The sequence below is a fragment of the Haemaphysalis longicornis genome, unplaced genomic scaffold (assembly GCF_048455015.1).
Source record: "Haemaphysalis longicornis isolate Haplotype H1 unplaced genomic scaffold, Haemaphysalis longicornis Haplotype H1 scaffold_12, whole genome shotgun sequence".
NCBI lineage: Eukaryota > Metazoa > Arthropoda > Arachnida > Ixodida > Ixodidae > Haemaphysalis > Haemaphysalis longicornis.
Window position 1 is genome coordinate 47,599,596 of NW_027526225.1, and position 27,782 is coordinate 47,627,377.

Genomic DNA, 27,782 nt, shown 5'->3' on the forward strand with positions numbered 1-27,782 from the left:
AAAGAAGAGGAAAGTGCTAGGTTAGCTGTTGAATTAGTTCCTGGAATTTCGTGTTGTCTTTTTGAGAAGCGATATGAGATGGTAGATTATTCCATTCGACTATGGTACGTGGAATGAAAGCGAAGCGGCTAAAAGGAGGAAAGAAATCCTTGGGTCACGTGATCAAAACGTGACGTCACTTGACTTGTTTTTGAGAGCCTAGGGACAACGCCGAAGTGGGCGCAGCATTTCCCCAGTGAACGATTTGCGCTGTCAGTACCCAGCGTGTGTTGATTGCTACGAAACGAAGCTGCAGATGTGAGAATTATACCGTGAATGCTAGTATTGGTGCGATCTCCTTATCTGATTAGGTGTCTTGCATACCTACTGCGACATTTCAAGAGAGAAATGCAGCCTGAGCTCAGCGAAGACCAGCCATGCCGGCGTGCGTTTGCTGTCAGACACGGAAGAGCGGAAAAGAGGGCATCTGTGCGCTCATTGTCCTAGCAAGGTCAGTAACATCGTTATTTTATGTTTGTTGTAGTTTTTGTGTTTATACCACTGTGATGTGTACCTAAAGCTGCGTGAATTCTTGTCTGCGTGGCCGCCTCGGCCTCCCAGCATGTCATTCTCGTTCCCGATAGTATTGTGACCGCTTCCGCCCACTGACTAGCCAGCGTCACGGTTAATTATTGATAGTGACGCTGGGTAGGCAGTGAGCGGAAGCGGTTTGGCCGGTTAGGTAAAATCAAGATAGACTAATCACTCGCAGTTGTGAAGCGGCACCAGCTGTACTGGACGGGAGCAGTCTGACAACGTGCATGTGGTTTTTCTTTTTCCAGTCCCTGTTTCTCGTCCAAGTATGCAGCACACGCTAAATTCAAATTAGGATGCTATGTCCCCACACACTCGGGCCGCAGTTTCAAGCGTTTTGGTGTTGTTCCTTTTGTGTAGGAGCCCATAACATTGCTCAAGTTTGATCGAACCGGTGGCGTGTACTCCCCGAAGCGCAGGCCTGGATGTGTGAAGTGCAGTGCCTCGATCGTAAGTATGCGTGTGTTTGATAGCGTTAATCTCGCGAGTATGCCGTGTGCACGCATCAACGTTCTAGCTCTTCTGGCCGTTAAGTTGCGTTGCGGGAGATGAATGGGAAACGTCGCTTCTGTACAGAGAACACGGCCAAAGGAAAAAAAAAAAAAATAGCGCGAAACCGCGAACCAAAAAATATGGAAGAGGGAGAGGAAAGGATAGATCAAATTGCGGTGGCAGAATAAGATCGTCCGAGGGGCTGTGAAGGTTACGCGGCATTTTGGGCCATTTATGAGGAGGCACCAAGAGCAACTGTCAGTAAAGCGTTTGTTGAAGGTGAGTGGAAGAAGGTGCGTGTGAGACATATAGTATGTGGCAGGGCATAAAGCCATTGAAGATTTGAAAGCGCACAATTTACGTGTGCAGGCAGGAGGTACACACACAAGCACTTACTGGCAACTGCCATTTTATTGAAAAACACAAAGTTTATACACGAAAACAAATAATAGAATAAAGAAATATGTTGCTGATTAGCACGTGCTCCTGCACGTGTAGAGTGATAGACGATTTGCTGACACACTCGTTACTATGTTCATCGATAAAAAAGGCCTCAACCTGTTTCCTAACAATCTGATCATTATGCCTCTACAACACCGCATTCTCATCAAACAAAGGGTGACACCCACACTTTTTATCATGCGCATGAAGATTTCCGCTTGTTGAATTTGTTATCGTAAACAAATGCTCTCTGAGATGGACACTTAGACAGCGTCCTGTCTGGCCCAAATACACGGACTTACATGACAATGGAATTTTGTAACCCATGCCAATCGTACAACGAACTAAAGGCTGCACATGGTTAACACCGCACTCGCTCCTCGCTTTCCTCGGACGATCCTTGTTATTAACAATGCGGCAGAAATTGCCCACTTTTGTTTATGCAGAAAACAACACACAGGACGATGCGCTGTGTGTTCTTTTTTTTGTAATGGGTTGTCTTCCGTGGTCTTATTCCACCTCGCCATCTTTTACGCATTTTATTTTTCAAAGATGTAATATTAGCCTACCCAACTTTCAGTTGTGCTGACACAGCATTAATCCTGTTCCTGCAGCATCTACATAGGAGGGCTTCCAGTGGAAAAAAAGAAGTGCTTGGACCTGGCCCCTACGATGTTGGTGCAGGGCCTGGAGGGCAAGCCTTGGTCTACATCCTTTCTGGGTACCCATGGAAAGCAGGTGAATGCCTCCAGAAGTGGCTGTTTTTGTGGTACACTCAAAATCGGCAGCAGGCAGACTGCGTGTGCTCGCAGACCACCCTGATAGTATGACAACAAAATATGTAGCTGTGACCTAGTTACCGACGGGAAGACTTAATAAAAAATCAACTGCCCATCTGTTGAAACGACAAAAACGGGGTACGTGAAGCTTTCCAAAATCAAGTCCAACACCAAATTAACCAGACCAGTACCGAGCACCTGTTTCTTACCGGGATGATTTGCTGCACTGCGCTGTCTAGAGCTTTACTGATCCAGGCAATCCATGACCTTTCATAGTGAACAACCATGGTTGCTGATAAATGGAGGTGTGCATTTTAAGTGTAATTTTGCACGTTCATGCAAACACAATTTGCTTTGACTATGCTGGAATGGCACGATGGGACAGATGTCAGCTTCATAACATGAGGGACCCAGGTTCAATTCAAATCACGGGAAGCATTTTAATGTTTTTTCACTTCCCCCACGGTCGTCATCATCAGAAAAAAGTTGGCTTTCCTGCAGTGCATTTTGGGTGGACTACAGACACATCAGGGAGAGGCTGCTTTAGTAAGTGAAACTGTACCTAGTACAGTATGTGCTTAAAGGCCAACTGCACTCAAATTTTTTTTTGTCCAAATAAGTAGTCTATGCTTTTAAAATCACCATGGCGAAATCCTTAGCTTCGTAATCGCAGAGAGCGCTAGGTACCGCCGTTCAAAGTACCTCCGAGCAGACGACGTTTGCACCTGGCGGAGAGTCGGCGTAACAAGTTCCGAGCGGCCTGTGACGGAGGTTGGGGAACCTGTCCCGTGAAGCTCGCGCTTCTCCGGCGACTTGCAGGGCGCTCCGCCGGGCGCAGGGATGCGTTCGCCCGGTGTTTCTCTGGCCGTCGCCATCAAATGTTTAAAATAACCACATAGGCAGTAATATTCCCATTTTTCTCAATGCAAAAAAAAAATGATTAGAGGCCTAAACCTATTCAGGCGCTTGCGAACGTGTTGGAGTTAGCAAAACTCTTTTTACTTGAAAATAATATTTTTACTCAAAGAAAAAAATAGCGTGAAAGGAGCACTTGCCTTACATTTGTCATTCCTATTGCATTTACCGCAGAAAAAAAAGATATATTATAAATTATTGAACACTTGCACTTCCGCGTCCAATATTGGCCTCATTTTTGCTGGCCTAACGCCACCTCTATCCTATAGACATTTCCAAAAGTTTTACGACCCAAATAGAGTTCTTGTACACGCGGCTATAAACATTTGTGCGACTTTTGTCTCCCTAGCTAAGTGAACCAAAATCAGCCTTTCTCGTAGTAACAAATACACCCGCACAAATATTGGCCGTCGTATTTGGGAAGTGCGAAAACTAAACTGCTCCTCTCCTAAGCAATAGATTATATTTTTGTTCGATTCCCAAATGAAGTATTTACTTTGAGCGTTAGATTTAGTTTATTTGAAAGTAAAACGTTTTCAACAGTACCTGTCTCTAGTTAAAGTATAAAACAGCGGTAGATAGGAAGTGTTTTCGTGTTTTAGTGCGTCATTTAGCTCTGGCGGCGGGCTTATAGTTTCAGATCCCTTTTGTAATTCGATTCTCGATGTGCACACAGGGGAAAAATACTGGGCCGATATTCACGAAGCTGTTTCATGTAATGTATAGTAGAAATAGTGATTTATCTCCTCCCGCGTGCGATTTGTTCCCTTCAGAGAGGGCGACGTGATAGCCGAGGGGTCGGCTATAATAAAAGCTGCTTTTCGATATCGTATACGAGCAAATAGCTTTGTAAATCAGGGTCCGTTGTTTACTTGCAATGCCGAAAATTGCTATTCCGGCAGTTATTATGATGAAAAAAATTACTGACGGGCGGTCTACTTCATCTCGATTGATAACAACGGGATGCCGGAATTGCACCCAACTCCATTATCATGGGCAAACGTTAATGGCAAACGTCTGTACTATAGTAGTGTCCCATCATGTGTTTATTCCCTTGTGTATTTGTATAGCTCATCTTCTTTTGGCATTGAAAAAATGTTTTGCCATTTTGCACTAGTGTAAATTGTGTGTGCACCTAGCTTATGGCACTCTGGCGCTTACTTTACAGTATTATTTTTTATGTGCCCTGTATTATATGCATATATTTACTTACATTTTCAGTGAGTTATTCTTGTTTTTGTATTTATGGCTTCGCATTTTCTTTGCTGTAAACTTCCCTTTTATGTAGTTATTTTTCCCACTATTTGTACAAACCCCACTCCCTTCTGTAACGCCCCATGGGCATTGAAGGTACCGAAATAAATAAATAAATAAATAAATAAATAAATGGAAGTTCTTCTGTGGAAATAAAAAAAGCGAAACGCGGCGCTACCACGCGCATTTGAAGGCGGCTCTGAGCTGCCGCCGGCGCTGGCGCGGTCGCTTCCGTTCCCTCACGTACGTCACGTCCGGCCGCCGCAATGGCCGCCTTTTCTATTCAGTTTCGGTTCCCAAAACGCGAATGTCGCGAGCCGTTTGCGTCGCGCGCGTTGATGTTTGAAGCGCAGTATTTTGCATTTCGCACCCTTTTTATATGAACTGTTAGGTGACATTATTTTTACGTTGTCGAAAATTTGAGTGCAGTTGGCCTTTAAATTGTACATGAGCCAAGCCAGTGAGGAGTGGTTATAGGTTAAATCCTTGTCAAGAAATATCACAAAAAGTTCAATGTGAATCCCTCAGCTTGTAAACTTGTTAAATCTAAACTTGACACTTGATTATACCAATCTTTCATGCTCAGCTGAGGAGTGATGAACAGATGGGGGTAACAACTGGCCGAAAGGGCCATTAGCACGCAGTTCATGTGTGTATGTAAATATCTTAAAAAGTACTAGCATGAAATTTTCATGTTACATTTTTCCCATTGCTATGGGTGCCTACCAGCCCAGGAATCATAGAATGGAACATTAGATGGTCGATTGCAGGGTAAATGATTATTTTGAGCCTTGTTTATTCGTTTCAGTTTCGGCTTCGACAAAACGGACACCAGGGCGGCCGCCATGAGAGAATGACAGTCCTGATGTCACTGTTCTCGTTGCATTATGGTCAGACTGGACGCGCGCGCTAGAGTGAGCGAACACGCCCAGGCTGGCCGTGGTCGCACGCGCCTGGACCACACAATATCAGTCTTAAACAGTGACATGATACACAAGGCAGTGCAGCATGCGCCTTCAGCAGCCGGTGTGTTGGTTAAGTCACTGGAGCCCTAATGTCGGCAGTTTGGAGCAAACTGCATGGCGAGGCACTCCATGCCATGACTCCATGCAGTCTTGCTTATGCCAGTGTCAAAAGGGCATTCATTCTGAGCTTTCTGATGCATGCAAAGATTACAATTGATTTAAAATATGTTATACTGAACGGTTTCGAATAAAATCTTCATATACAAAAGAAACTTTTTGCGTAGTTATCTCAGCTTTGATATTTCAAGTACTCCTTTAAGTAGAGCCTAATCATGTTATGAATGTTTAATAGTGGTGCTACTCCTTAAGGTATTTTTTAGTTGTTTTAAGCTGACGTTCTGAGTTTGCAGTTAAAAGAGCCCGTAACATTCTGGCCATCAATATTTCTAAGTCGTTCTTCAAAACATTTTTTTGCTCTGAATTTCTCTGAAATGTTGAGCACAGCTAACTGAATTTAGTCGTGATTAAGGCAATATTGTGCAAAGGTCAAGCAACCTCCACCCCTGCACTCGCCTGGTAGAGGATCAACCTTACATTCGAAAAGGTTTTGTTTTCCTGAGTCTTCGCCACTTAGGACCACCATAGAACTTGCTGCCCACATAGGAGTGCTCTCCAGCCGACTGATGCCTTAGGTGCCACAGGAGTGAGAGTAAGAACTTTAAAAGAATGTTAGAAAAAAGCACTATGCAATAGCTTTCTTTTTTGGAATGTGTTACCATGTCGACCGACCTCATGACGACTGTAGGATGTGACTTGTTTGTAGATGGGCGAAATCAGAAAAATATAGACGAGCAAGTACGTCATCATTGCACAACAGCTTCTGCGACACCCAAGTTAAGCTGCCTGCAATTTACGTGCAAACAAAATTGTATGCAAGATGCTTGCGGTTTTATTGCCTGGTTTAAAGAGACTGGTTTACAAAATTTTGAGGAAAGCTGGAGTTGGCCGTGTTTGTATTTGTATTAGGGTTTTTTTTTTTTCAAAATGTGCCATTCTGTTGCTTATTATATAAATTTTTTAACTGCTGCAGGAATGTTAATTTGTAGATGCAATTTTTAATGTTTCCCCCGTGAAAATGGAAAGAGCATTTCTAGCAAGAAATCATAATTTCCAGCTTCATTCCTGACTAGATTATTAGATTCTAGCTGGAATCGACAACTTTCTAACCAGAAAAATTCTTTGTCTAGTTAGAAACAATTATTTCCAGCTTGCGGTTTTTTTCCTTCTAGCTGGACTGACAAATCCTAGCTAGAAGTAACTCTCAATCCAGCTAGAAATGAACTAGAAACTGAATTTATAGCTAGAAATTCTGCTATTTCTAGCTAGAAATCTGCTATTTCTAGCTAGAAATTTGCCTTTTCTAGCTAGAATATTTCTATCTAGAAGAAATTTCTGGTTCAATAATCCAGCTAGAAAAAACATATATTTTCACCTGGGTTGGTGTTCTTATGATCCCTTATGACCCCTCTGGCATTAATGAGGGGTGTGCTACCTGAGCAGATTAAACAAAGAATTATAACATGAGGGAATTCTGCCACTCATGTACAAGAACAAAAATAAAAGAAAAAGATACAGCAGAAATGTCAGTGTCCATATGCATACTACAAAACGTACACACAAGGAACACAATAACAGTGTACTGTGTTTAAGCTATTTGGTCATTGTAATTTTGAATGGGAGGCTCCTAAGGAAATATATGTTGTGCTTGACCAGTTTTGAAAATGCTATTTCTTTTTTACTTTTCAGTGACAGAGGTCTTAACAGGCATCTGGATGCGCCTACAACGTTTGGTCTGGGCACTTCTGGTACCTGTCGTCTTCTATGACTGCGAAGCTGGGAATAAATAAAACTAAAAATTGTCTCCTTCCTGTGGTATATTCCTTTTACATAGTGCAGGAATGTGGAAATAATATGGAGGACAATACACGAGCACTTGCACGTCGTCGTCCCCTAGCAACTTATCTGGTATTTGTGCTGCAGTTAAAACAACAAACTGCCAGGTAGCTAACATTCACAACTATGTCAAGTTGTACCTCTCAAGCTTAAAATGTATTTGTCCGAGGAACATTTTAAAGGTCCTCACAAGAGGACATGATACAGATTAAGATGCAACACTGCAGGTTCACGTACAACAGCAGGTTCTAAAAATTTCGCATATTTTAATACTGGCCTTAACATCTGCTCTTCAAGCCTGTAAGTTGGAAGCAATCTAACGCCTGCTGTACACCGGTTACTCAAAGGGCTAGTGTAATATCAATCAAGCATCCTGCAATAACACGAACTTGTTTAGAGCCACTAAATAAACCACGCTACCTTCTCTCGCCAATATTTGTGCATTTGGAACGACGAGATCTGGAAACTGTCTTGAAGAAGCAATATCTCATCCTGCGTTTTTTTTTTTAAGTTTAAAAGTGGCACACTGCACAAGTAAAGCTGCTATTGCCATTACTGTTCTCCCCGGTACACGCGCGCGCTTCTAGGAAATCTCGCAGCTCTGCACGGAATTTCTTTGATTTTCTCAACGTTCTTGAAGGAAGCAAGAAACTTAAATGCAGGGATAATTCAGCGTCCGAGAAATAATGCAGAATACGTCCTCCAAGTCTGATGATTGATTGGTGCGGCAGCAGTATTATTAGGGCCATACGGAGGGGGAAAACTGAAGTTTATAAGAATAAAGGAACCAGCGCTGGACAAACTAGGGGCGAAACCTTGGACACGGTCAGGCAGGCACGCTCTACATTCATAAAAAAAATATCACCAAGCAAGACACCTGCCAAAACAGAATTAATTACAGAAGGACGCGTCAGTTCTAGCCGTTTCTCAGCTTCTTACAGGGAATTCCCTAGGAGGCGAAGCGCAAGACCACAAGCCTGCTCGCTGCCAACGTTTTTAGATAAAAGTATCTATAAACGTTGCTCGCTGCAGCAACAAATTCCCTAAATGTCCCTAACTTTTGTCCCCAACTGTCAGTGGTTTCAGGAGCCAATCAAAACGTGGAATAATTTCCTCCTTTTAGCCGCATGCGAATGAAAGACCGGGCAAAGGCAGATGAGTGGCAATTTGTGCGTTTAACTTTGTAGGAGTGGTCTCGGCGAGGGAAAATGACTGAAGGTGGCTCGAAGAAATCATCGTGAAGTGACGCGTGGTGATACAGCTATTATGGAACAGTGATAGGCGGGAAAGTTGGCGGCGATGTACTAGATCAGGTAGTTCGGCGCGACGTTTTAGTGCTGTGACGCTAGAATGAGGTGAGTAGTCTGAATATATGGAGCGAGCAGCCCGGTTTTGCAGAGATTCAATATCAGTTACGACGTATGCCTGCTGGGGATCCCAAATGGCTGATGCATACTCAATTTTAGGACGTATTAGTGTAGTAAAGGCAAGTTTTCGAATGTCAGAAGGAGCATGTTTAAGGTTACGCTTTAGAAAACCGAAAGAGCGATTAGCGGAAGCCAGGGTGTGTTTTATGTGATAATGCCATGACAGATCGGGTTGATTGAATGGTTATTGAGCACGTAGGAGGTAGGAAAGCGGGAGGCGCGATTAGTGAAGGACATATACTTAGTTTTAGAATGGTTTAGGGTCATTAGCCAAGATGAGCACCATGCATTGATAGCGTTAATATCAGTTTTCAAAGCTTCACGGTCATTATCTCAAGAAATTATTCGGTAAATCACACAGTCATCAGCAAAGATTCTTATTCGGGAAGAGACACAGGATGGTAAGTCGTTAATATAGATTAAAAACAGTAGCGGTCCTAGTACGCTGCCCTGGGGGACTCCGGAAGTAACAGGTTTGAAAGAAGAGGTACAAGTGATAGCAGACGTGAACTGTAGGCGTGATGAAAGGAAGAGGAGTGATTGTTGCATTCCCTTGAATAGCAGACGACGCGTGCCTCGTCAAATGCGATGACACCAACTGCTTGCGTATGTTTACATTTACGACAATATAAAAATACTTGTATTTTAAAATAAAATAAAATGCTTCCCGTTTCTTCCCAACCATATCAACAGGTTGGAGCCCTCCGCTTTTCTATACACCATCGTCATCACCATCAAAATAAAGGGTCACTTTTTAATCCAATCCGATCCAATGCCAAAACAAAACAAGTTTGAAGAGCACGTTTTTGCATGTACTCGTGGTCGGCCAGTGTAGCTCATATTTGTCCGTGTATTGCAAACTTACACGTTACCAAACCGCTTCACCGAAGTTGCGGCGATGCCCCCGAACTTGCGCAAAGCTTCCGAGCGGCTGTCAACGTGGGTCGACGATGTCCACGGCCGACTTTCGCACGTCGCGTGCTGCGACGATCTAACGGCCGCGCTCGTGTCGTTCATGCGGCATGCGGCAAAAGTCGCGCGTGCCGTCTCCTCCCCCGGCGATGACAGCTCCGAGGAGCAGCGCCAGCAGCTGTCGAGAGAACTGCTCACCGTCCTCTACGAGATCTGCGCTCACCTTCACCTCCGTTCGCGCGACTTCCTCGCGAGCGGCGGCTGTTGGGAGCAGTTCCCATACTGGGAACACCAGTGCGCCATTCTCTCGTACGCACTGGACGTCGGAATAATCTGCAATAACCTCAAACAGGCGCTCTCGAGAGTTTGCTACATCCTGATGAAGAACCGACACCTGGTTTGGGACGTGCTAGTGCGGACGCGTGCTATCTCAACGTCCCGCGAAGCGCTGGAGGTCTACCAGAAGCTCGCCGCCTGGTGCCCTCGCCGTTGCGCGAGCCCCGAACTCTACTTCAAGTTCGTCGTGTGCGCCGTGTGCCTGGCGCGGCAGCAGGGGCCGGCCAGCGGCTGGGGAGCCGTCAAGTGCACCGTGCTGTCGATCGAGCCGGCGGCGTTCGACTTCCGCGAGTGGTTCATCGCCCGGCCGGCGCTGGTCGCACTCCTGCCCGCGTCGTCGACGCCCAAGTCTGGCCCCAAGCTGATCGCCGCCTTGTGCAACGGCGCCTTGGACGTGACGGAGCTGCTCCGGGCGTGTCGGGCGATGGTGGTGTCCCGCGGGGCCGGCTTCTGCCTCAGGTCCGCGTGCGACGCTGCGGCCGACGAGCAGGACATGTTCACCTTCGTGGACGGCGACAGCGTGGCCCCCGAGCCCGAGGAGGCTGCTTCTGCACCGAAGGTTTGGCCCGCCAGCGTGCCTGGCGCTTACGCTCGATACCTGTGTACGGTCGCATGGTTTGATCTACCCGACCCGGTTCTAGAGTTGGGTTACACCCCACTCCTCTCCTTGTGCTAGCGAGATGCGGAATGAAATACCCCCTCTCCTCTTAAGGAGTTGTGCAATTGTCAGGAGGGGAGGATCTTGTTAAAGGTTACAGTGTGGTGGTAGTGCCCTCACTCGGCCAATGGGGGTGGGGACTTCACAGGTCAACAGAGAGGCTTCATGCCTCAATACTGTGCGTTCGATTCTCAGTTGATGCTATAAAAGAATGGACAGGGTGGTATCACACATGGTTACAGAGGCATTGCCCGATATCGCGGAGCCCAATCCAGACACAAATTGCTCTCTCTCAACTGCCTCAGTGCGTTCTAAATACAACTGATGGCGGAAGCAATCAGCAGTGCTGGCTTGGGTTTGGCGAGCATTTTCAGGTGGCATAAGAGGCAGGGAACGTGAGCCCAAGTCACGCCACTCGTGTAGAGGCATGGGGAAGGCTCAGCTGGCTTAATCGGGGAAATTAGAGCCTCTGCCACAGTTCAACAGGAAAGGCGACAGAACTTGCCTTGGTGGTGGTCACTGAACGAGGCACACACAAAAAGCATTTCCTCGTGTGCCTAAAAGAAATGTTCTTTAATTCCATGCTTAGCCTTTTCACTCAACGTGGATGCACTGCAGAAAATCGAACCTGTAAAGCGTGTTTCATGCAGGGAATCTGGAAAGCTTGTGCGGACGCTTCGTGGCAAAGCCTACTTTTCTCATTTGTTAAACGAAAAAATGGAAGCTAAAATGTCGTTAGAAATGTACAGGGCTGAGAAACTGGACCTCAGAAAGGAAAATTTCTATGATAATTCCCAAGGCAGTGCTTTGCTTTCTGAGGCTAGAGCAGGTTGCTTGCAAACTAAGAGCTTTGTGGGGAAGCATTCTCAAAATGATGGGGTATGCGTGGTCTGCGGAAAAGAAACAGAAACTAAGCGGCACATAGTGTTACAATGTGAAGGTATCCATCCAAATCTACATGAGGGAAACATTCGGCTTCCAGAAGCCCTAGGATTTAAGGATATCTCGAAGGAAGTTGACTTCAAGGCTGTCGAGGGGACGAAAAGAAGATTAGAATGCTGGTGGACGAAAAGCTGAGAGGGGAATATTGCCTAGGATAGTTACCACCTGTAACAGGAAAAAAAGTATTTTGTGCCTGCCCTAAGCAGCGCTAGTATTAAACGGAGAGTGTAAAACATAGGTATATTAGTCCTTTTTGGTAAAATGACACGTCATCACCCCGCTACAAAGGGGAAGCCAATAGCAATCATCATCATCATCTTGGGGCTGTCGGAAGGGGAAATCCCCTAGGGGCTCGTAAAAAGAGGTGTCATGCCTACTCTCAAGTGACAATTGAAATTCCTTTATTGAAGCTTTCCCCTGGACCAGAATGCATGGTTTCCTGAAAAAGCGTGATATTTATGGGCTTAGGGGGTGTAAATGCTCGTGCTAGGCCCCTTCGGTGGCTGCTTTTGCTTAGCTCTATGTCCTGGTCCATCAATACAGACTTAAAGGTCTTTTCAGTTTGAGCTACAGTTACTCAAGCACCTCACTAGAATTGTAAGGGGTCAGGAAGGCAAATGTGCTTGCTAAGCACTGCTCGGATAAAATTGCAATTGGGTTCATCTGAAACCACGGAAAGAAAGGCTGTTGACATTCTTTTTTTCTTTTTTTTTTCTTGCCTGAAGCAGTTGTTCTTGCACTAAGATTTCAGATGTGGTGAAATGAGTAATGCACTCATGGATAAACTTGTAGTTTTCCTTGGGGGGCACAAATTTGTGATTTTCAGTACCTACTTGAAAGGGGAAAAAAAAACAATCTACATCTTGACAAATTCCTGCAAAAACTAGTCATCGCGAGTCTTCCACTTTCATGTTTAACCTCGCGGTGGCGATTATTAACTCTGTTCTTGCACTTCACCGTACGCGTTTACCGCGCGAGTGTCCAAGCTTGATAAGATCCATGTCTGATGTGTGAAATTGTAGAATAAGAACAAAGTGTTTGCACTTGGAGAGGCATGTGTCAGCATGGCTTTCGTCACGCTCTCTGATAAAGAACTGATATTTCTACGCATGCACAGATGAGACCCTCTGCTTGGCTGGCTTTTAAATATATTGTGCTTCATTTAGAAGGAAAATCAGTTGGTAGTTTGGATCGCTATGCTTCATTACAAGTTAAAAACAGCATAGCACATGTAGTGTATCACTCCACCTAAGGCAAGAGACCCAGATGTGAGCATGTGTGTGCACTTTGGTAATGATGATTATGAGGTTTAACACACTTATTCTACACAGGCGATGAGGCGAGCCGTAGTGGAGGGCTCCGGATTAATTTTGACCACGTGGGGATCTTTAGCGTGTGCCGAAATGTCGAACATAGGGGTGTTATTTCTTTTCGCCTTCATAAGAAAAGAGGCAGCCGCAGCCGGGAATCGAACTCAACGTGCGTGCACTTGGAAAGCAGATTGGGCTTAATGCATCACACTGTCTGCTTTTTCTCACCTAGTTTATTTGTCGTTGCCACGGTAGTTCATAAGCAGATGAAATCCCTAAAATCACAGAAAAAACTCTTTTAAAATTCTGAATACTCACAGTAATGCCCTCTGTGCCGTTTGGAGGAACAGCGGGGTGTGGTGATGACACGCTGGGGCAACTTGTGGAGTGCATGGTCCTTAACTCTTTCGTTACTGCGGGAAATTGACCAATTTTTAAGGGTCTAACAAAACATTTTTTTTTGTGCTATACATATTGGTTAGGCACACATTGCAGTGACATAAAATGCAAATTATTCCATGCGCTTTCCAACGACACCAGTTTTAATAATGTTTTCCTAAATAATGATTGCGAAAAAAGTTATCGCATTCGAAATGTTTGTCCACGCGTCGAAGAAAATAAGAAAAAAGTAAGTTGTGTATAATAAACGACCAGTAGTAGAAAAAATTTAGAATATACATTTTGTGGGTAGACATTTCAATAACCCGCCGTAGAAAAAAATTTGAGTTGCACAGTACAATTTGTAAGATATAAAAGAAAATGTTAGCCCGCGTGGTGCCTGTGCCATGTGGTGAAGCCCTCAAATTTTGCTATTTTGGATGGTTCTCTAGAAGAAATCTGGTTTGACATTATTAAAGGCCCAAATTAGCCTCCACGTGATGTAAAAACAGCTTGTCGATGATTATGACTGGCACAATATTGAAGGCAAGCAAGCGATGTGAAAAAATCCGCTTGGAGTTGAGAACCAAACTCTTTGGTAGATGCTTGTTGATGTTCTGATGATCACTTATGAGTCAGAACTTTCATTTGCGGTTTAATATCATGTTCTGACTCACTATGGTAGCCCTGCTTGCAGGAATAACGTACGATGCCCTCGAATCATGCCCAGCAAGCTTTCACCAAGCCGCCGTCGGGCTGTAAAGCGAGTTCAGCACTACGAGCCTACTACATTGCAGCGCCACCTAACAATTTTGAAAAGAAACAAATACAAGGCTGTTGGAGACTTTGCCAGAACAGAAATACCCTCCTATGAAACCGAAAGTGGCCGGTGAACAGCTGGCGGTGCTCAAGGCCAATTGGAAGCGTTCTCCTCGTCTGAACTGATACCCGAAGACTTGGTGTTATTGTTTGACTTTCAACGGAAGCTCTTATCGCAGAAACAAGGTGTAGATAAAGTGGAAGCGCGAGCGGCATGCTTGTTTTGAGGAGCAGTAGCGGGCAACGGAGGCGCCATGGCAAATGAGCTTGTAGTTGGGTAACTGCGTAGTAGCGCCAAATATGAATTTCGCAATGCAAAAACTGAACCGAAACTGGTTGAAAATGGCAGGCACACTTGCTAGACATGCGGGGGACCATCAGAAATAAGCTTTGGGAGAATAAAGCTGCCCTTTGTCCGAACCAAAGATCATTAGTGAATAGCTGGGGCCATATTCAAGTAATTATCACCTCTTAAAGGGACCCTGCAACACTTGCCATCGACTACTAGTAATACATTTTGGGATAAAGTCTATTGTCCCAGAAATCTCCTCCCGCAAGAATTATGAAAATCCGTTCACAATTAACAAAACTACGCGCGATGAGAAATCGCGCATAATCGTTCCCTCTCAACTCGACCGCGGACAACGCGACGAAAGCTGCGCGCTCTCTCCCGGAGAGGGGGGCGGCTCGCGGCGTTCTCTTCGGCGGCCTTCGATATATCACATGCCGGGTAGTTTTCTCCTTTTCTCCGCAACGCGGAGGGGCCTATTTCCGGTCTGGTGCGACAAAAAAGCAGGCATGGGTGCCTGCTCGCAAGTGTGCGCTCGGGTTGGTAGGGCGTTTTTGAAGCAATAAACGTTTGTAGTCGAGTGGTCCCGTTGAAAGGGAAGTATTGAGCTCATCACTCAAACTCCGCGCGCACTCAAAACACAAAAGAAACGGCAAAACTGTGCCTACAGGTTCAGGCATAGAAGAGGTTCGTACACAGCGATGACGACGACGGAAATGGGAGAATCTACCCGCGAAGTTGACCAGTGACAGCCGATCGGGCAGCCATGGCCTATGTGACGTCCCATAGGCCATGCCAGGGGTTGCATAATGAGGACAACTGAAGAGAGAGCGGTTGGTTTTTCCGCGTCTTTCACATCGATTTGCGCGCTCACCGCTTCACGTGCACGTGTAATATTTGGCTCAGGTATTCCTGGCAGTGTAATCTAAAACGTCGCGCAGGTTTACTTGCACTGCTCAAAGAGTGTTGCAGGGTCCCTTTAACGCTGCCGGATTACAAAGCTGACTGACCGCATTATTTGGTATTTGTATTGCCAGGAGCCTTTTGACAAAAAAAAATATTATGGTAAGGCAGCCTAACCATGATCTGCGTCCTTTTTCCTCAAGTGCAGCAGCCACGCCCCCTTCCTCAAAAACACACGCACCTCAGCTCGCAAAAAACGCTGCCAAAAATCTCAATGTTGATGGAGTGGGAACATTTAAACTGATTCTAAAAGGGCAGTGCCTAGACTAACCACTGGCCGCATTAGGTGTACGAGAAACGACTACAACATGTTGGAATAGGCAATATAAATCATCGATCACCGGTGATCGATTTGAATAGGCGTGGTAATGAAAGAGTTAACTCATATGGAAGCCGGCGTTTTGTATAGTGGGGTAACCGCAGGGAACTATAAGTGAACTAGGACAAATAATTTTAATTTGGCACTAAAGTTATTAAAATCTGAAAGGTGGCGCCTTGTAGTGTCTAAACATGACACTACCGTACGTATACAAACAGCTCGATCAGTTTCAATGTGATTCGAAAGCTGCATAAAGGAGTGGGAAAGGCTGCACTCCGTTATTGTTTTAGCTGTGGAGAAGTTTTTAAATACCGCTTCTCATCTCGCACACAGTTAAAAGTATGTTACATCTCTGCTCAATGTCATGGTTGCTAGCATTCCTTTTGACAGCTTGCATAAGCATGGTGCGTCTAAAAATTTCCCTTTTGAATGTTGAATGTTCGAGGGCCGTATCAGGCAGACCGTTTCGGTTCACAGTGTTTCAAGTGATGACCTTTCATTTGGGATAGAGAGCATATAATCCGCAAAAATCGGCTGGCTGTCCCTTGAAATGTCCTCGCAAGGCTCGTTAAGTGTTTTCCCTCTCGGCCCAGGTTGAGGACAACCAGCTGCGGGGCATCCTAGACTCGACGCTGCGTCGCATTCCGTCGGCCATCGTGAGTCCCCGGGCGACCGACACCGAGCCCAACTCGGAGCTGATCAGCGAGGCCGGCAGCTCGCTGTGCATCACGGACAGCTTCCTCAGGTCCTTCTTGGGCAGCCCCAGCCCTGAGCGACCGAGCATGGCCGGAAAGAAAGCCCAGGAATGCGGGAGGAGGGCGGAGTTTGTGCGGCCGTCGTCTCCGCAGCCGGCAAAGAGGCGCAAGAGGGAATCGACAAGTGGGAAAGACCCCGGAGGGACGAAAGGTAAGGCGGGAATGTCTTAGAGTCCTTCTTTTTTTTTCTACAGTCTTTCTGGGGTCTTTCTAGAGCTTTCTTTCCGACGATTTTATGCAAACTTGCCTGAGTTCCCTGGAGAAGTTCTCTGCCGTCTAGGGTTCTATGGTCTTTGTAGGGCCTTTTTCCCGTTGTTTTTGTACGACCTCGCAGGGGTTCCCTGGAGGTGTATTCTGTGCCTTCTAGAATCTTTCTGGAGTCTTTCAAGAAAGACAGTATTGCGAAGGTTCTGTCTGGCATAATATTAGAGCCATTTTGCTACTAGGCGAGATCGAACTGCAGTGTTTATTTTTCTTTCCGTAAGGTGAAAGCCTTAGGTGCACCATTCTACAAGAAACCAGAGTTTTTTTTTGTCCAGTACAGGAAATGCGGCTGTTGTAAAGAGGGAATAAAAAGCACATAGGGTTCCTAGGGAACTAAACCCAGGTCTCCATGGTACAAGCCTAGTGCAGTGGCGTTGGGCCATCTTAGCACATTACCAGGTGTGAAACAAGACTTGGACTAGTGCGTGTATTGCTGGCGGGATATAACATGACTGGTGAGCTTGAAGGCAGGTCAGTAGAGCAGGCCTGCACCCGTGCCACTGAGAACTCTGGTTCCGCGGAAGTTTGGGATGTCGCCACTCTGCCTGTCACAGTACAAGTTCACTCCAGAAGACTGGAAACGGAAGCAAAGAAAGAGATGCAAACATGAAGAAGTAGTGAGGGTGTTTTCAATAAGTATCGTGAGGATAAACCTTAATGCTTTTCCTTTTGAAGTGCACAGGCAGACTTCAGTCCCAAGAGGAATTTCTTAATAGTCGGCAGTGGTGTTGAGTGAGAAAAAGAACCACGACACTCATTCCACTTTTCATGCTAGGTAGCGGTTAGATGAAATGTATTTGAATTCCCGGTTACACTTTCCACACTACCGAGATAATGGATAAAGGCCACAGCCCCCTGTTGGTCTGGTCTCGGGGGGTTTCACGAGAGATTGGACAGGCGTGTCCAGTTGACATCTTACAGTTGAACCTCGTTATAAGAGTCATGGATGTAACAGAGAATCGGGTATAAGAGACACTATTCACCCACATGGTTGGCTGTCCTATCTTTCCCATTAAATTGACCTCTTTTATAACAGACATCGGATGTAGAAGACAGTTGGTTATAAGGGACAAGTCATTCTTGAACTTTAATCAACAATCTCACTTGTAACAGACATTTTAGCTTCAGATGCAGTGCCACCAGTTACTAACTGCAGTTGCGTCTGTTGTGGAATCAAAGGGGACAACTGACAGCCGCGGTCACTATTTATTATAACTTCAGCAAACGCACAGTGGTTCAGTCAGCTACGAAACGACAACGAGGAGCCCTGCCAATGGAAAGGATACTTACAGAAGTGGTTAAAGCTTACCGCCTTGCGTACGAGCGCAATTGTGCATTCGGGCTCCTGCGCGAGCCAAACACACCAGGAGTGCGCAGTGGACTCTCCCAATCGCGTGGCTCGCAATCAAGAAGCACCGCAAGTGTTGAGTCCTGCAAGCGTGATGAATAGCCAGAGTGCACAGTAGAAGAAGCTGTGTGCTCTGGCTATTCGTCAGGATTCTTCTTCAATCTTCTGCAAACAGTGAAAGAAGAGAGTAGAAGCTGTTGTAAAAAACTGTGTAAATACAGCCATGAAGCGAACAAAGATTCAGAACTACTTCATAAATTCTGGGGGCGAAACATGAATTAGAGTAAACCTTTAGCAACATGCTGTTGTGCACTTTTGCACCTGTTTTAGTCATACGGTGCCCACATTGAACTAGTAGGGGTTGAGTGGTTAGTGAAAACATAGTACGCTGCTTATAAGGGGTACACTGCTTATACAGGAACCGCTGCCCTTTGCGTGTCTCTTATATAAAGGGATTCAACTGTGTAGCTTTTTGTGCGCAGGGGAAAACATATCTGAAGTTAGTTTTCCAGAAGCACAAAATTTGCCTACGTAAAAAAAGAAATTCCCAAAGCTGGCACAGGTGGCAGGTGTGTTTGATGAATTTCAGAAGATTTGAAACTTTTACAGCCATAAAACAAACTATTGCAGCCTATTGCTGCAATTTGTTTTTCTGCAGAGACTTTGGATACTAGCAAAGTTGCAGTGAACGTGGGACGTTGCGCTTGTTCGAGGCAAAAAAAAGGTTGGTTGGCTACAGTTACAACCTCAATAAATGGCGTCTAGGCGAGGACTTCAGCTACTTTCAGTTACGTCAACCCTTTGTTCAAATGATGTGCTTTCTGTTTGTGTCCAGCTAATGGTTTTTGTGTGTGTGTGTGTGTATGTGTGTGGAAAAGGCGAAGCATGTGTACTCTTTCACAAAATGCAGGTGGCAAGACTGCAGGCACGATTGCGTCAGAGGACGAAACGCCCGCACTGGAGAAGGACACAGACCCCTCAAAAGATGCAGACGGCATCTCATTTCAGCGAGAGAGGTCAAATGGGACAAAGAGTGGAGGTCACGGTGAAATGACTACCGATTCATCAGAGTGCACAAACTCCACAGTGCAGAAGTCGGATCTGAAAGTGCAAAAAAAGGGTGACCAAACAGGCACCACTTCGGACATTGGCAAGAGGCCAGCCCAAGGCAGCGCAAAGGAGACTCGGACATCTGCTCCAGAACTTGCAGAGGGTGCACCCCGAAAGCATCAGCGAGGTGATGATGCCAGGACTGCAGCAACTCACGGAGGCAGGGCATCAGCAACTGCCACCACGCAAAAGATGCGCGACTTGCGTACGAAAGAAACTCTTCGACAACAAGTGCTTAGCAACGGTAAGCACCGGTCACCCGATCATAGCAGTGGTTCGGAAGACTCGTCAGAAGTCGTGCCAGTTGTACGTGCTAACGGAGCGGCTTTGCCACGGATTAGTAACAGAGCAGGCAGGCAGTCAGCATCGAAGAACGCCACTCGGCTTGCCATTACATCTAGCTCGGAAGCAGAATCGGGAACAGAAGCTGAGGAGACAGCTTTGCCGCGGCGCCGAACATCTCGCATCACTCGTAAGCTGTCGTCAACGGTGAGTGACGATTCGTCAGGCTTGGAAGATGAGTCAGAGGACGAGTCGGAGGAAGGTGCGGCAGAAACAGCTTCACAGCAGCGTCGCAAGCCTTGTCGTCCTGGGCAGCAGTCAGGTTCGGAAGACGCCAGTTCAGCCGAAGAAGTTTTGGAAGGACTTCCGGTGCATCGCCAGGAACCCGACTCCGGCAAGGGCCCATCTCTGAGCCATGGCGTTCAGTCCAAAGGTGGATCGGAGGTTGGGCCAGCCAGGGGCAGTGGGCGTGACACTTCTCCGCAAAGCCGCAAGTCTTCCAGCTCCTGTAAATTGCAAGGAGGATCAGACTCAGAATCTGAAGAAAGTGGACCAGTGAAACAACGCCGATCTGTTGGCTCGAGAAAAACGAAGCCCTGCGTAATTGTTGACTCTTCAGAACAGGACTCGTGTGATGAGCAGGTCGTTGACGCGACTGTTAGAGATCAAAGATCACACAGCGCGGGACAACCTGAAGCGGGCTCGAGTCCAGGCGACAGCGATACCAGTGGGAAGCCTTCACGTTGTTTGCGATCATCTTTGGGCACAAAAAACACCAGGAAGTCTACGTCGACTGGCAGAGCTCCAGGCGCAAAGCTGACTCAGCAGACAGACAGCGACGACTCTTCAGCAACAAATGATTCATCAGAGTCGTGTGGTGAGACGGTCATCCAGAAGGAGAGTGGTAAACCGCCAAACTCTGAGCAGCAGAAGAAGCTTGCAGCATTGTCGACTTCTGACCAAAAATCACGCCGTGAACTTTCGCAGAGCCGTCGGGCATTGCGTTCATCTGTAGATGTGACACCAAGTTGCACACGTACGATACATCGAAACAGGATTGTCGACTCTTCGGAAGAGGATTTGAGTGAAGATGAAGCTGTCAAAGCTAACAACAAAAAGCCAGTGTCGTCTTCTCAGTCGGCCGATGAAATACCGTGCGGGCAGCAATCACCTGTGCACTCGCAGTTACAGGGCCCACAACTGGGCAAGCCTTGCCATCGTGTGCAGCAGTCAGGTTCAGAAGATGACAGTTCAGCTGAAGAAGTTTCAGAAGGACTTCCGGTGCATCACCAGGAACCCGACTCCGGCAAGCGCCCATCTCTGAGGCGTGGCGTTCAGTCCAAAGACGGATCAGAGGCTGCGTCAACCAGGGACAGTGGGCGTGACACTTCACCGCAAATCCACGAGTCTTCCAGTTCCTCTAAGTTGCAGAGGGGATCAGATTCAGAATCTGAAGAAAGTGGACCAGTGAAACAACGCCGATCTGTTGGCACAAGGAAGGCAAATCCCTGCATAATTGCTGACTCCTCAGAACAGGAGTCATGTGACGAGCGAGTTGTTGAGGCAACTGTCAGAGGTCAAACATCACACGGCGCGAGACAGCCTGAAGTTAGCTCTAGTCCGGGCGGCAGCGATCCTGATGAAAAGCCTTCACGTTGTTTGCGATCATCTTCAAGCACAAAAAACACCAGGAAGTCTACAACGTCGACTGGCAGAGCTCCAGGCGCAAAGCTGACGCAGCAGACAGACAGCGACGACTCTTCAGCAACAAATGATTCATCAGAGTCAGAGTCGTGTGGTGAGACGGTCATCCAGAAGGAGAGTGGTAAACCGTCAAACCCTGAGCAGCAGAAGAAGCTTACAGCATTGTCAAGTTCTGACCAAAAAGCGCGCAGTGAAATTTCTCAGAGCCATCGGGCATTGCGTTCATCTGTAGATGTGACGCCAAGTTACACACGTAAGATACATTCAAACAGGATTGTCGATTCTTCGGAAGAGGATTTGAGTGAAGATGAAGCTGTCAAAGCTAATTACAAAAAGCCAGCATCGTCTTCTCAGTCGGCCGATGAAATACTGTGCGGGCAGCGATCACCTGTGTGCTCGCAGCAACAAAGCACACAGGCAAGCAATTCAGTCCCTACCACAGAGCTCTCGCAGTCATCTACTCCATCAAACATCGAAATTGCCAAGGGGGAGAGTTTCTGCGGGGATGAAAGCGAGGAGTCATCGGATTATGAATCTTCCGACTTGTCCGATTCCAAGGAGACCGAGAAAGTGGCCAAGCTCCCAGTGCTCCAGCAGAGGCAGAAAATTACAGCCTCTTCAGACTCCACCGTTGAGCTGGATGATAAAGCTCCAGACAGACGCCGTGCATCTTGTACTTCGAGGCATCAGGAAGCAAAGAGTTCACCTTGTAGACCGTGCCACGGAAATTACTCTGACTCTCCAGGAAACAAGTCACCTGCCAGGAAGTTGGTTGAGAAAAATCAAGCTTCTTCAAAGCAACAAGAGTGTAACAAGTTTGCAGGTTCTTCTGGCCCGAAAGAAGAATCGGCACACAATGTCCTAAATGGACAGCAAGATGCCTCTTCAGTGCCTGGAGAAACTGCTGCTTCGGCCGTGGCTGACGGCAAGCCAGCAAGAGATCCAAAGCCGAAACGGAAGTCAGTGATACGCGATGTCAAATTGAACGCGTCGCAAAGTGGCTGTTTGGCTGTTGAGTCCGAGGCCGACACCGTGGACCTCTCAGCAGACGACGAATCACCTTTGGTGCAGAGCCAGAGAGCTTCAAGCCTTTCCCAGGCCTCCACTGTCATGGCGTCCCCTGAAAGACGCTCACTGTCTTCGCAGCCAGAAAGGGTGCCGGTGATTGAGAGTGAAAGGATCATCCTCAGACCAAGCAGAAGTGACAGGTGGCCTTCTGAGGAACGTCCCGTTTTCAAGTTGCCGCAACCGCCGGAGACACCTAAATCCTCAACGTCTGCTCTTCCTAGTGAGTCTGACGATGTAGGCACATCCACTGGTGGAAGGACCATGTCTGCAAAGAAGATGCCTTTCAGAGGTGCCAGTCCAAGTGGGAGGAAGGTGTTGGCTGATGAAAAGAAGGTGTTGGCTGATGAAAAACAATCAGCTGCAACCGATGAAAACAATGTTTCGAAATCGGGCAGCGATGAAGACGTAAGCAGTGATGGGAGTGCATCCAGTTTGAGCACAGGCCACAGCCCCTCGAAGCCAGGGCAGGTGGCAAGAGCCATGCCTGCGATTGGTGACGCAACAGAATCGACGTCTTTCTCGGAGCAAAGTATCTGCACAGGACCGTCCGCAGTGAAACGGAAGCGGCTTGAGGGGATGCATGATACTCAGGACATTGCTTCGGACGTGGATGCAAGGCATACTCGCAGACGTTCATGCCAGGGCTTGTCAGAAAGATCACAGGGGCTGAAAACCATACTACAAGCTGGGGGTTTGCAGAAAAAGCAGCAGCCGTTTTCTAAAACGCAGTCGCCACCATTGTTGCATTCGGTAAAGAACAAAGCTGCACGTGAAGAAATTGCGGAGTCTTCGCAATCTGACTCGAATGATGCAAGCACCAACCGTTGTGGGCAGCGGGGACCCGGTCGGCGTTCACACCTCACAAGGGCTGTGAAGCCACCAGAAGCAGGCCCTGCGGCGGGAATTTCGAACAGAAGTATGCAGCGTGAGCGGAATTCTGAGAGAGCGTCCAACGACACTGATGATGAGGATGTACCAAACGGTCGTTCAAGAAGAAGCTCGTCAAGGGAACAGGAAGACCATAACGTTGATTCTAAGTTGCACCGAAGCAAGCAAGCCTGTGCGATCAAGCTACCGGCTACAAAGTCGCCTCAAGGAAGGCAGCAAACTGTCGTCGAAAAGAAGCCTGTGACCAAATCCGACCATGAAAGCACAGGCGAGGATACAGCGGAACTGGAAACATATAACAAGCGCCCATGCCTGATGTTGTCAAACCGCAAGATGCATGCGAGCTCAGTTTCACTAAATGCAAATGAATCATCGTTGAGCTCTGATGAAGAGCCACTGAGCAAACGGGCATCCGCAATGGTACGTGTTCGCAAGCGACAGTTAGCGAGTAGAGTGGCTGATTCAGTGCCTCGAGGAACATCATTCACAAAAGCTGCATCACTAAATGCAAATGAATCATCGTTGAGCTCTGATGAAAAGCCACTGAGCAAACGGGCATCCGCAATGGTACGTGTTCGCAAGCGACAGTTAGCGAGTAGAGTGGCTGATTCAGTGCCTCGAGGAACATCATTCACAAAAGCTGCATCACGGAATGCAAGTGAATCGTCGTCAAGCTCCGACGAAGAGGAACTGCCACTGAGCAAAGTGGCATCTGCAACAATTGGTGCGCGCAAGCAACAGGTAACGAGCCAAGCGGCTGATTCAGTACCACGAGGAACACCATTCACAAAGGCTGCCGGTGCAGTTACGAGTGATAAAAACGCTGCCACAAGAGACAGAGAAACAGCTGCATCGAGAATGATGGGATCTGAAAGAGGAAAGACGACTGAATCTGGTGACTCCGACAGCGAACCACGTTCCGCAAGGTCGAAGTCCTCCGGACTGAGGCAGATGCCGGTGCGGAAAGCAGAACCTCTCGCGAAAGCAAGAACCTTGGCCGACAAAACGTGGCTCTTGTCCAGTCCGGCCAACCGCTGTACTTTCACCAAAAGCGACAGCAACACAATGCAAGGCAGAGAAGTTCAGCAGAGAAGCCGAGAAGATGAGTGCAGTAACACCCGCATTTCTTCTGGGAAACTACATTGTTCAACACCGAGAGTGCAAACATCAGACGAGAATGGTGTGCTACAGGCTGAAGAGGTGCGTAACAGTAGCGAAGGGATTTCGTCTGCACTGCTTTCCGTTCCGTCTTCATTGGATATCGTGCAAGCCAGTGCAGCCTGTAGCAGTCTCATTGTCCCGAGCACGAGCAGACGTCTCTTTGCCGCCTCTGTTGGAAGGGTGCACACAGCGATTCCTGGCTGTGAGTCGACAACACAACTCGGACGCCACATGGCTCTCACGGGAGCGAGCGACGAAGACACCTTAGCCAGGCTGTCTCAGGCCAGCGACAACTTGAACGGACTGACACAGATGCCTCGCTCGTCCTTTGCAAGTTCTGAAGGAGAAAGGAGTAATCTTCGGTCGTCGGCCCGCCGACGGTCACTGCGAAAGCACCAGAGTCCCGAGACCATGGAGCAATTCGTGATCGACTACGACGAGCAAGTCCCTCCCTCTTTTTCGGACACTGACGATGACGATGACCCTCTTTTTGAAGTCCAAAGGAGAATTAATGTCGCCATCAGCACTGCTGATTTTGACAGAAGTGTGTCATCCCTCCCTTCACCTCCAAGAAGGGAAAAACAAACACCGCAGAATACCCCTCCAAGCAACAATACTGAGAGTGAGAAATCTGGCCAGTCAAGAGCCGGGCGGCTTTCGCTCGCCGCAATCCGAGCCAAGTCTAGCTTGTCCCCGGCTGCAACGAGTAATGTCGCCAACAGTGTAACTGTAACGCCAAGGCATACCCATCATGGCGAAGGAGACGGTTGTCAGCAGGAGCGACAGCGATCTGAAAAAAGCACATGCGGTCAGACGGAGAGAAAGCATGACGGTGCAGCAGTGGCAGCTGCGACTGGTGACATGCCAAATGCTCCAGCGGTGAGGCGATCTGCGCGGATTAGCGGACACATTAGCGGTTGTGCTTCCACACGAGTAACCAGAAACAGCGCCAAACTAACTTCAGTGTTGCAGGAGACGCCACCATCTGGCCATAGCCGTAGCCTGGGCCTCTTGAACGAGGAAGCGAAACCTACTTCCGCTAATGAAACATCGCAGCTTCGGCAAGCACCTCGCGAAGGAAACGGGGAAGCGGCTATTCAGAAAAGACGCCGCGGTCACGACGCCGACTCAACACCAGGGGTGTCGTCGCAATCTTTGAATGGGGACTCCTCGGATGCTAGTGACGCTGATGAACGGGTCACGCCGGTGAAGGTGGTTGCCGAGAGAATCGAGGACACGGTGGTTCGAGCGCAGAAACGTTGTTTCACCTGTTCGAGTTGCAGCCGGTCTTTCAGCGAAACGACTCCCAAGATGCGGGACAGCGAGACGATGACGGACGAGAGCTCGTTTCGGCAAGGGGAGGCGCCTTCGCCGCCATCAGGACCATCTAAACGCAGGAAAGAGAGCGACGACAACTCCTCTTCCCCCGCCAAGAGTGTGTCGTCTGGTCTTCGAAGCAGCCGTGCAAGTCGAGAGAGAAGTGAGTCGACGGGCCGCATTAGGAGAGAGACTTCGCTGCAGCGGGAGCGGACCATTTCTCATCAGAGGGGTGCCGCAACTGTGACGCTGTCGACCGTGCTGAGACCACGCAGACTGCGACAAACTGTGACAGCACCGCGCCGACTGAGCTACATGTGAACTGCCCCGACAGAAGAAAGCGGAGCTCAGGGAATAGAACAATCTTTCAAAAGTGTGCGTGTCTGAGGTTGGCCCTTCCCAAGTGAGGTGCCAAGATGGCAGAACTTGTGTCTGAGTGTTGGTGTAAAGTGCGCTGCTCCGAAGCTCCCAGAAGTCATCCCAAATGTGTGCAAGTGGCAGAGTTTGCACCGCTTGTTGTAGGTGGTCTTTTGTAGCAACAATGCAAGCATTAATGTGACATTTAACTGGTTATGATTTTCTGTTCCACTGGTTAGACGAGTGCTCTTGATGCGGAATCGGCATGTGCAAGGCCATTACCATAGCAGTTGTGCATCAGTTTGAAGTTTACAATGTTGGAAGTTCACTCATTTATAAATCAGGCTTTGGTCTCTACGTATTCTTTTCTATTCTATTTTTCTTACAGGCATAGTGTAGAACTTGTGCTTCTTAATATACCTTCACTTTTGCCACAAAATTTTGTCAAATTTTTGTAGGTGCTCAAATTTCAGATAAACATTGTAGAAGAGTTTGCTCATGTGCTGGTTGCGCCAAATGTGACAATTTAAACATTTATTGGCCTTTTTTAATCATTTTATTCTGCTCGCGTCATGTAGACGTGAAGCAATTTAATGACTCTTTGTAGAGCCTACTTCATTGCCGCTGCTTCATGTACATAGTTGATATCTCTCTCTGCCTTTTCTTGTTTTTGACTTTTCTACCAGAAGCGGTTGTTTTTATGTGCACATTCAATGTTCCAAGTCTGGGTGCTTTTTTATGCTTCTTTGCTGTCGTGTGATGTGAGAGAATACCTGTTCAAGTTTACAAAAAAAGATCAAGTATGTAACTCCACGCACTTTTTGTGTGATGCACATGTCGTTCAAGCACAAGCTGTGATGCACAAGCTAACTGTCGTTCCGTTCGAAGATTTTCATACATCCTCGCCCAGGCTTCTGCAATATTTGTGGTAGAAGTGGGCAGGTATTTGAAGTAATTACAAGTCATAACTGCTGTCTAGACGTGGCCTCGTATCATCACACCTTTTTGACGCTTTTGGTCCTTTTGGGCTTGGTGCTTTCGAACTTCTAACTGCAGTGCACCTAAATCAGAGGAAATGACTCTCAGTATCGGGTCATTCAATTGTGCGTCTTGCCTATGTGCAACAACTTGATTCATCTTTTTTTTTTTTTTTTTCCTTCATTCCACGAAAAGATTCTTTGTGGAATTAGCTTCTTGTTCTTGCTCAGTACCATTTCGTACTGCACATAGTCATGCACATTTTCTTGTTGTAAATTCATCTTTCCCTCTGCAGTCATGTGAATACGAGATTTCTGATTCCTTCTTAATGCAGCTACAGTTGATTTTATACGCAGCTGTATGTCAGACTGGTTACAGTTGTTTGTTGTTTTTTTCTCTTTTGTTTGTGTTGAGTCATTCGAATGCAAAAGCTGCATTTTTTCCAGTGGGTGCCGGTGCAACAGGGTCAGTGTTGTTCATATGGCCGGAGCGGCATTCAAGTTTTGTTCAAGTAAGAACACGGTTGAGTCATTTGTTGCAGAGTCGCCCAATAAAAGTTACTTCTGTTCTGATGCTTGGAAGCTCACTTGGCGAATGGCCTGATGGTGGCTGTTGGTTCTTCTCTGGAAACTGACCCGCATTTTGCCCTCTGAGGTGGTTTTGCGAGAAGGAATGACGGTCGGAAGTTGCGAGACAGTTGTGGGCCATTCTGTGGTGTCGGGCGATAGAATTCAGCTTTACGCAAACAGTGCTCACACAGTGCTGGTTGGCTGGTGTGGAGTGAAGAGGATGGGATTGTTGGCTGGTTGGATTAACAGGTGGTGT

General features: G+C 47.2%; 1 protein-coding gene and 1 long non-coding RNA gene across 4 annotated transcripts; both read left to right on the forward strand.

Moving 5' to 3' along the window:
• Positions 1-129: 129 nt before the first annotated feature.
• Positions 130-7,761, forward strand: LOC144162605 (uncharacterized). 3 transcript variants are annotated; one of them, XR_013320719.1, is made up of 4 exons: positions 140-490; positions 934-1,023; positions 2,121-2,244; positions 5,263-6,537. It is a non-coding gene; the product is annotated as an uncharacterized LOC144162605 (long non-coding RNA). The 3 variants fall into 3 exon arrangements; XR_013320718.1 differs by lacking the exon at positions 5,263-6,537 and adding an exon at positions 7,226-7,751 and having other exon boundaries at positions 143-490; XR_013320717.1 differs by lacking the exons at positions 934-1,023; positions 5,263-6,537 and adding an exon at positions 7,226-7,761 and having other exon boundaries at positions 130-490.
• A 1,798-nt stretch (positions 7,762-9,559) lies between these two features.
• LOC144162606 (uncharacterized) lies at positions 9,560-27,529 on the forward strand. Its single transcript, XM_077693216.1, has 3 exons — positions 9,560-10,606; positions 16,319-16,631; positions 19,003-27,529. Exons 1-3 carry the CDS (start codon positions 9,698-9,700, stop codon positions 25,941-25,943), a joined length of 8,163 nt encoding a protein of 2,720 aa, XP_077549342.1. The 5' UTR covers positions 9,560-9,697; the 3' UTR covers positions 25,944-27,529.
• Positions 27,530-27,782: the final 253 nt, after the last annotated feature.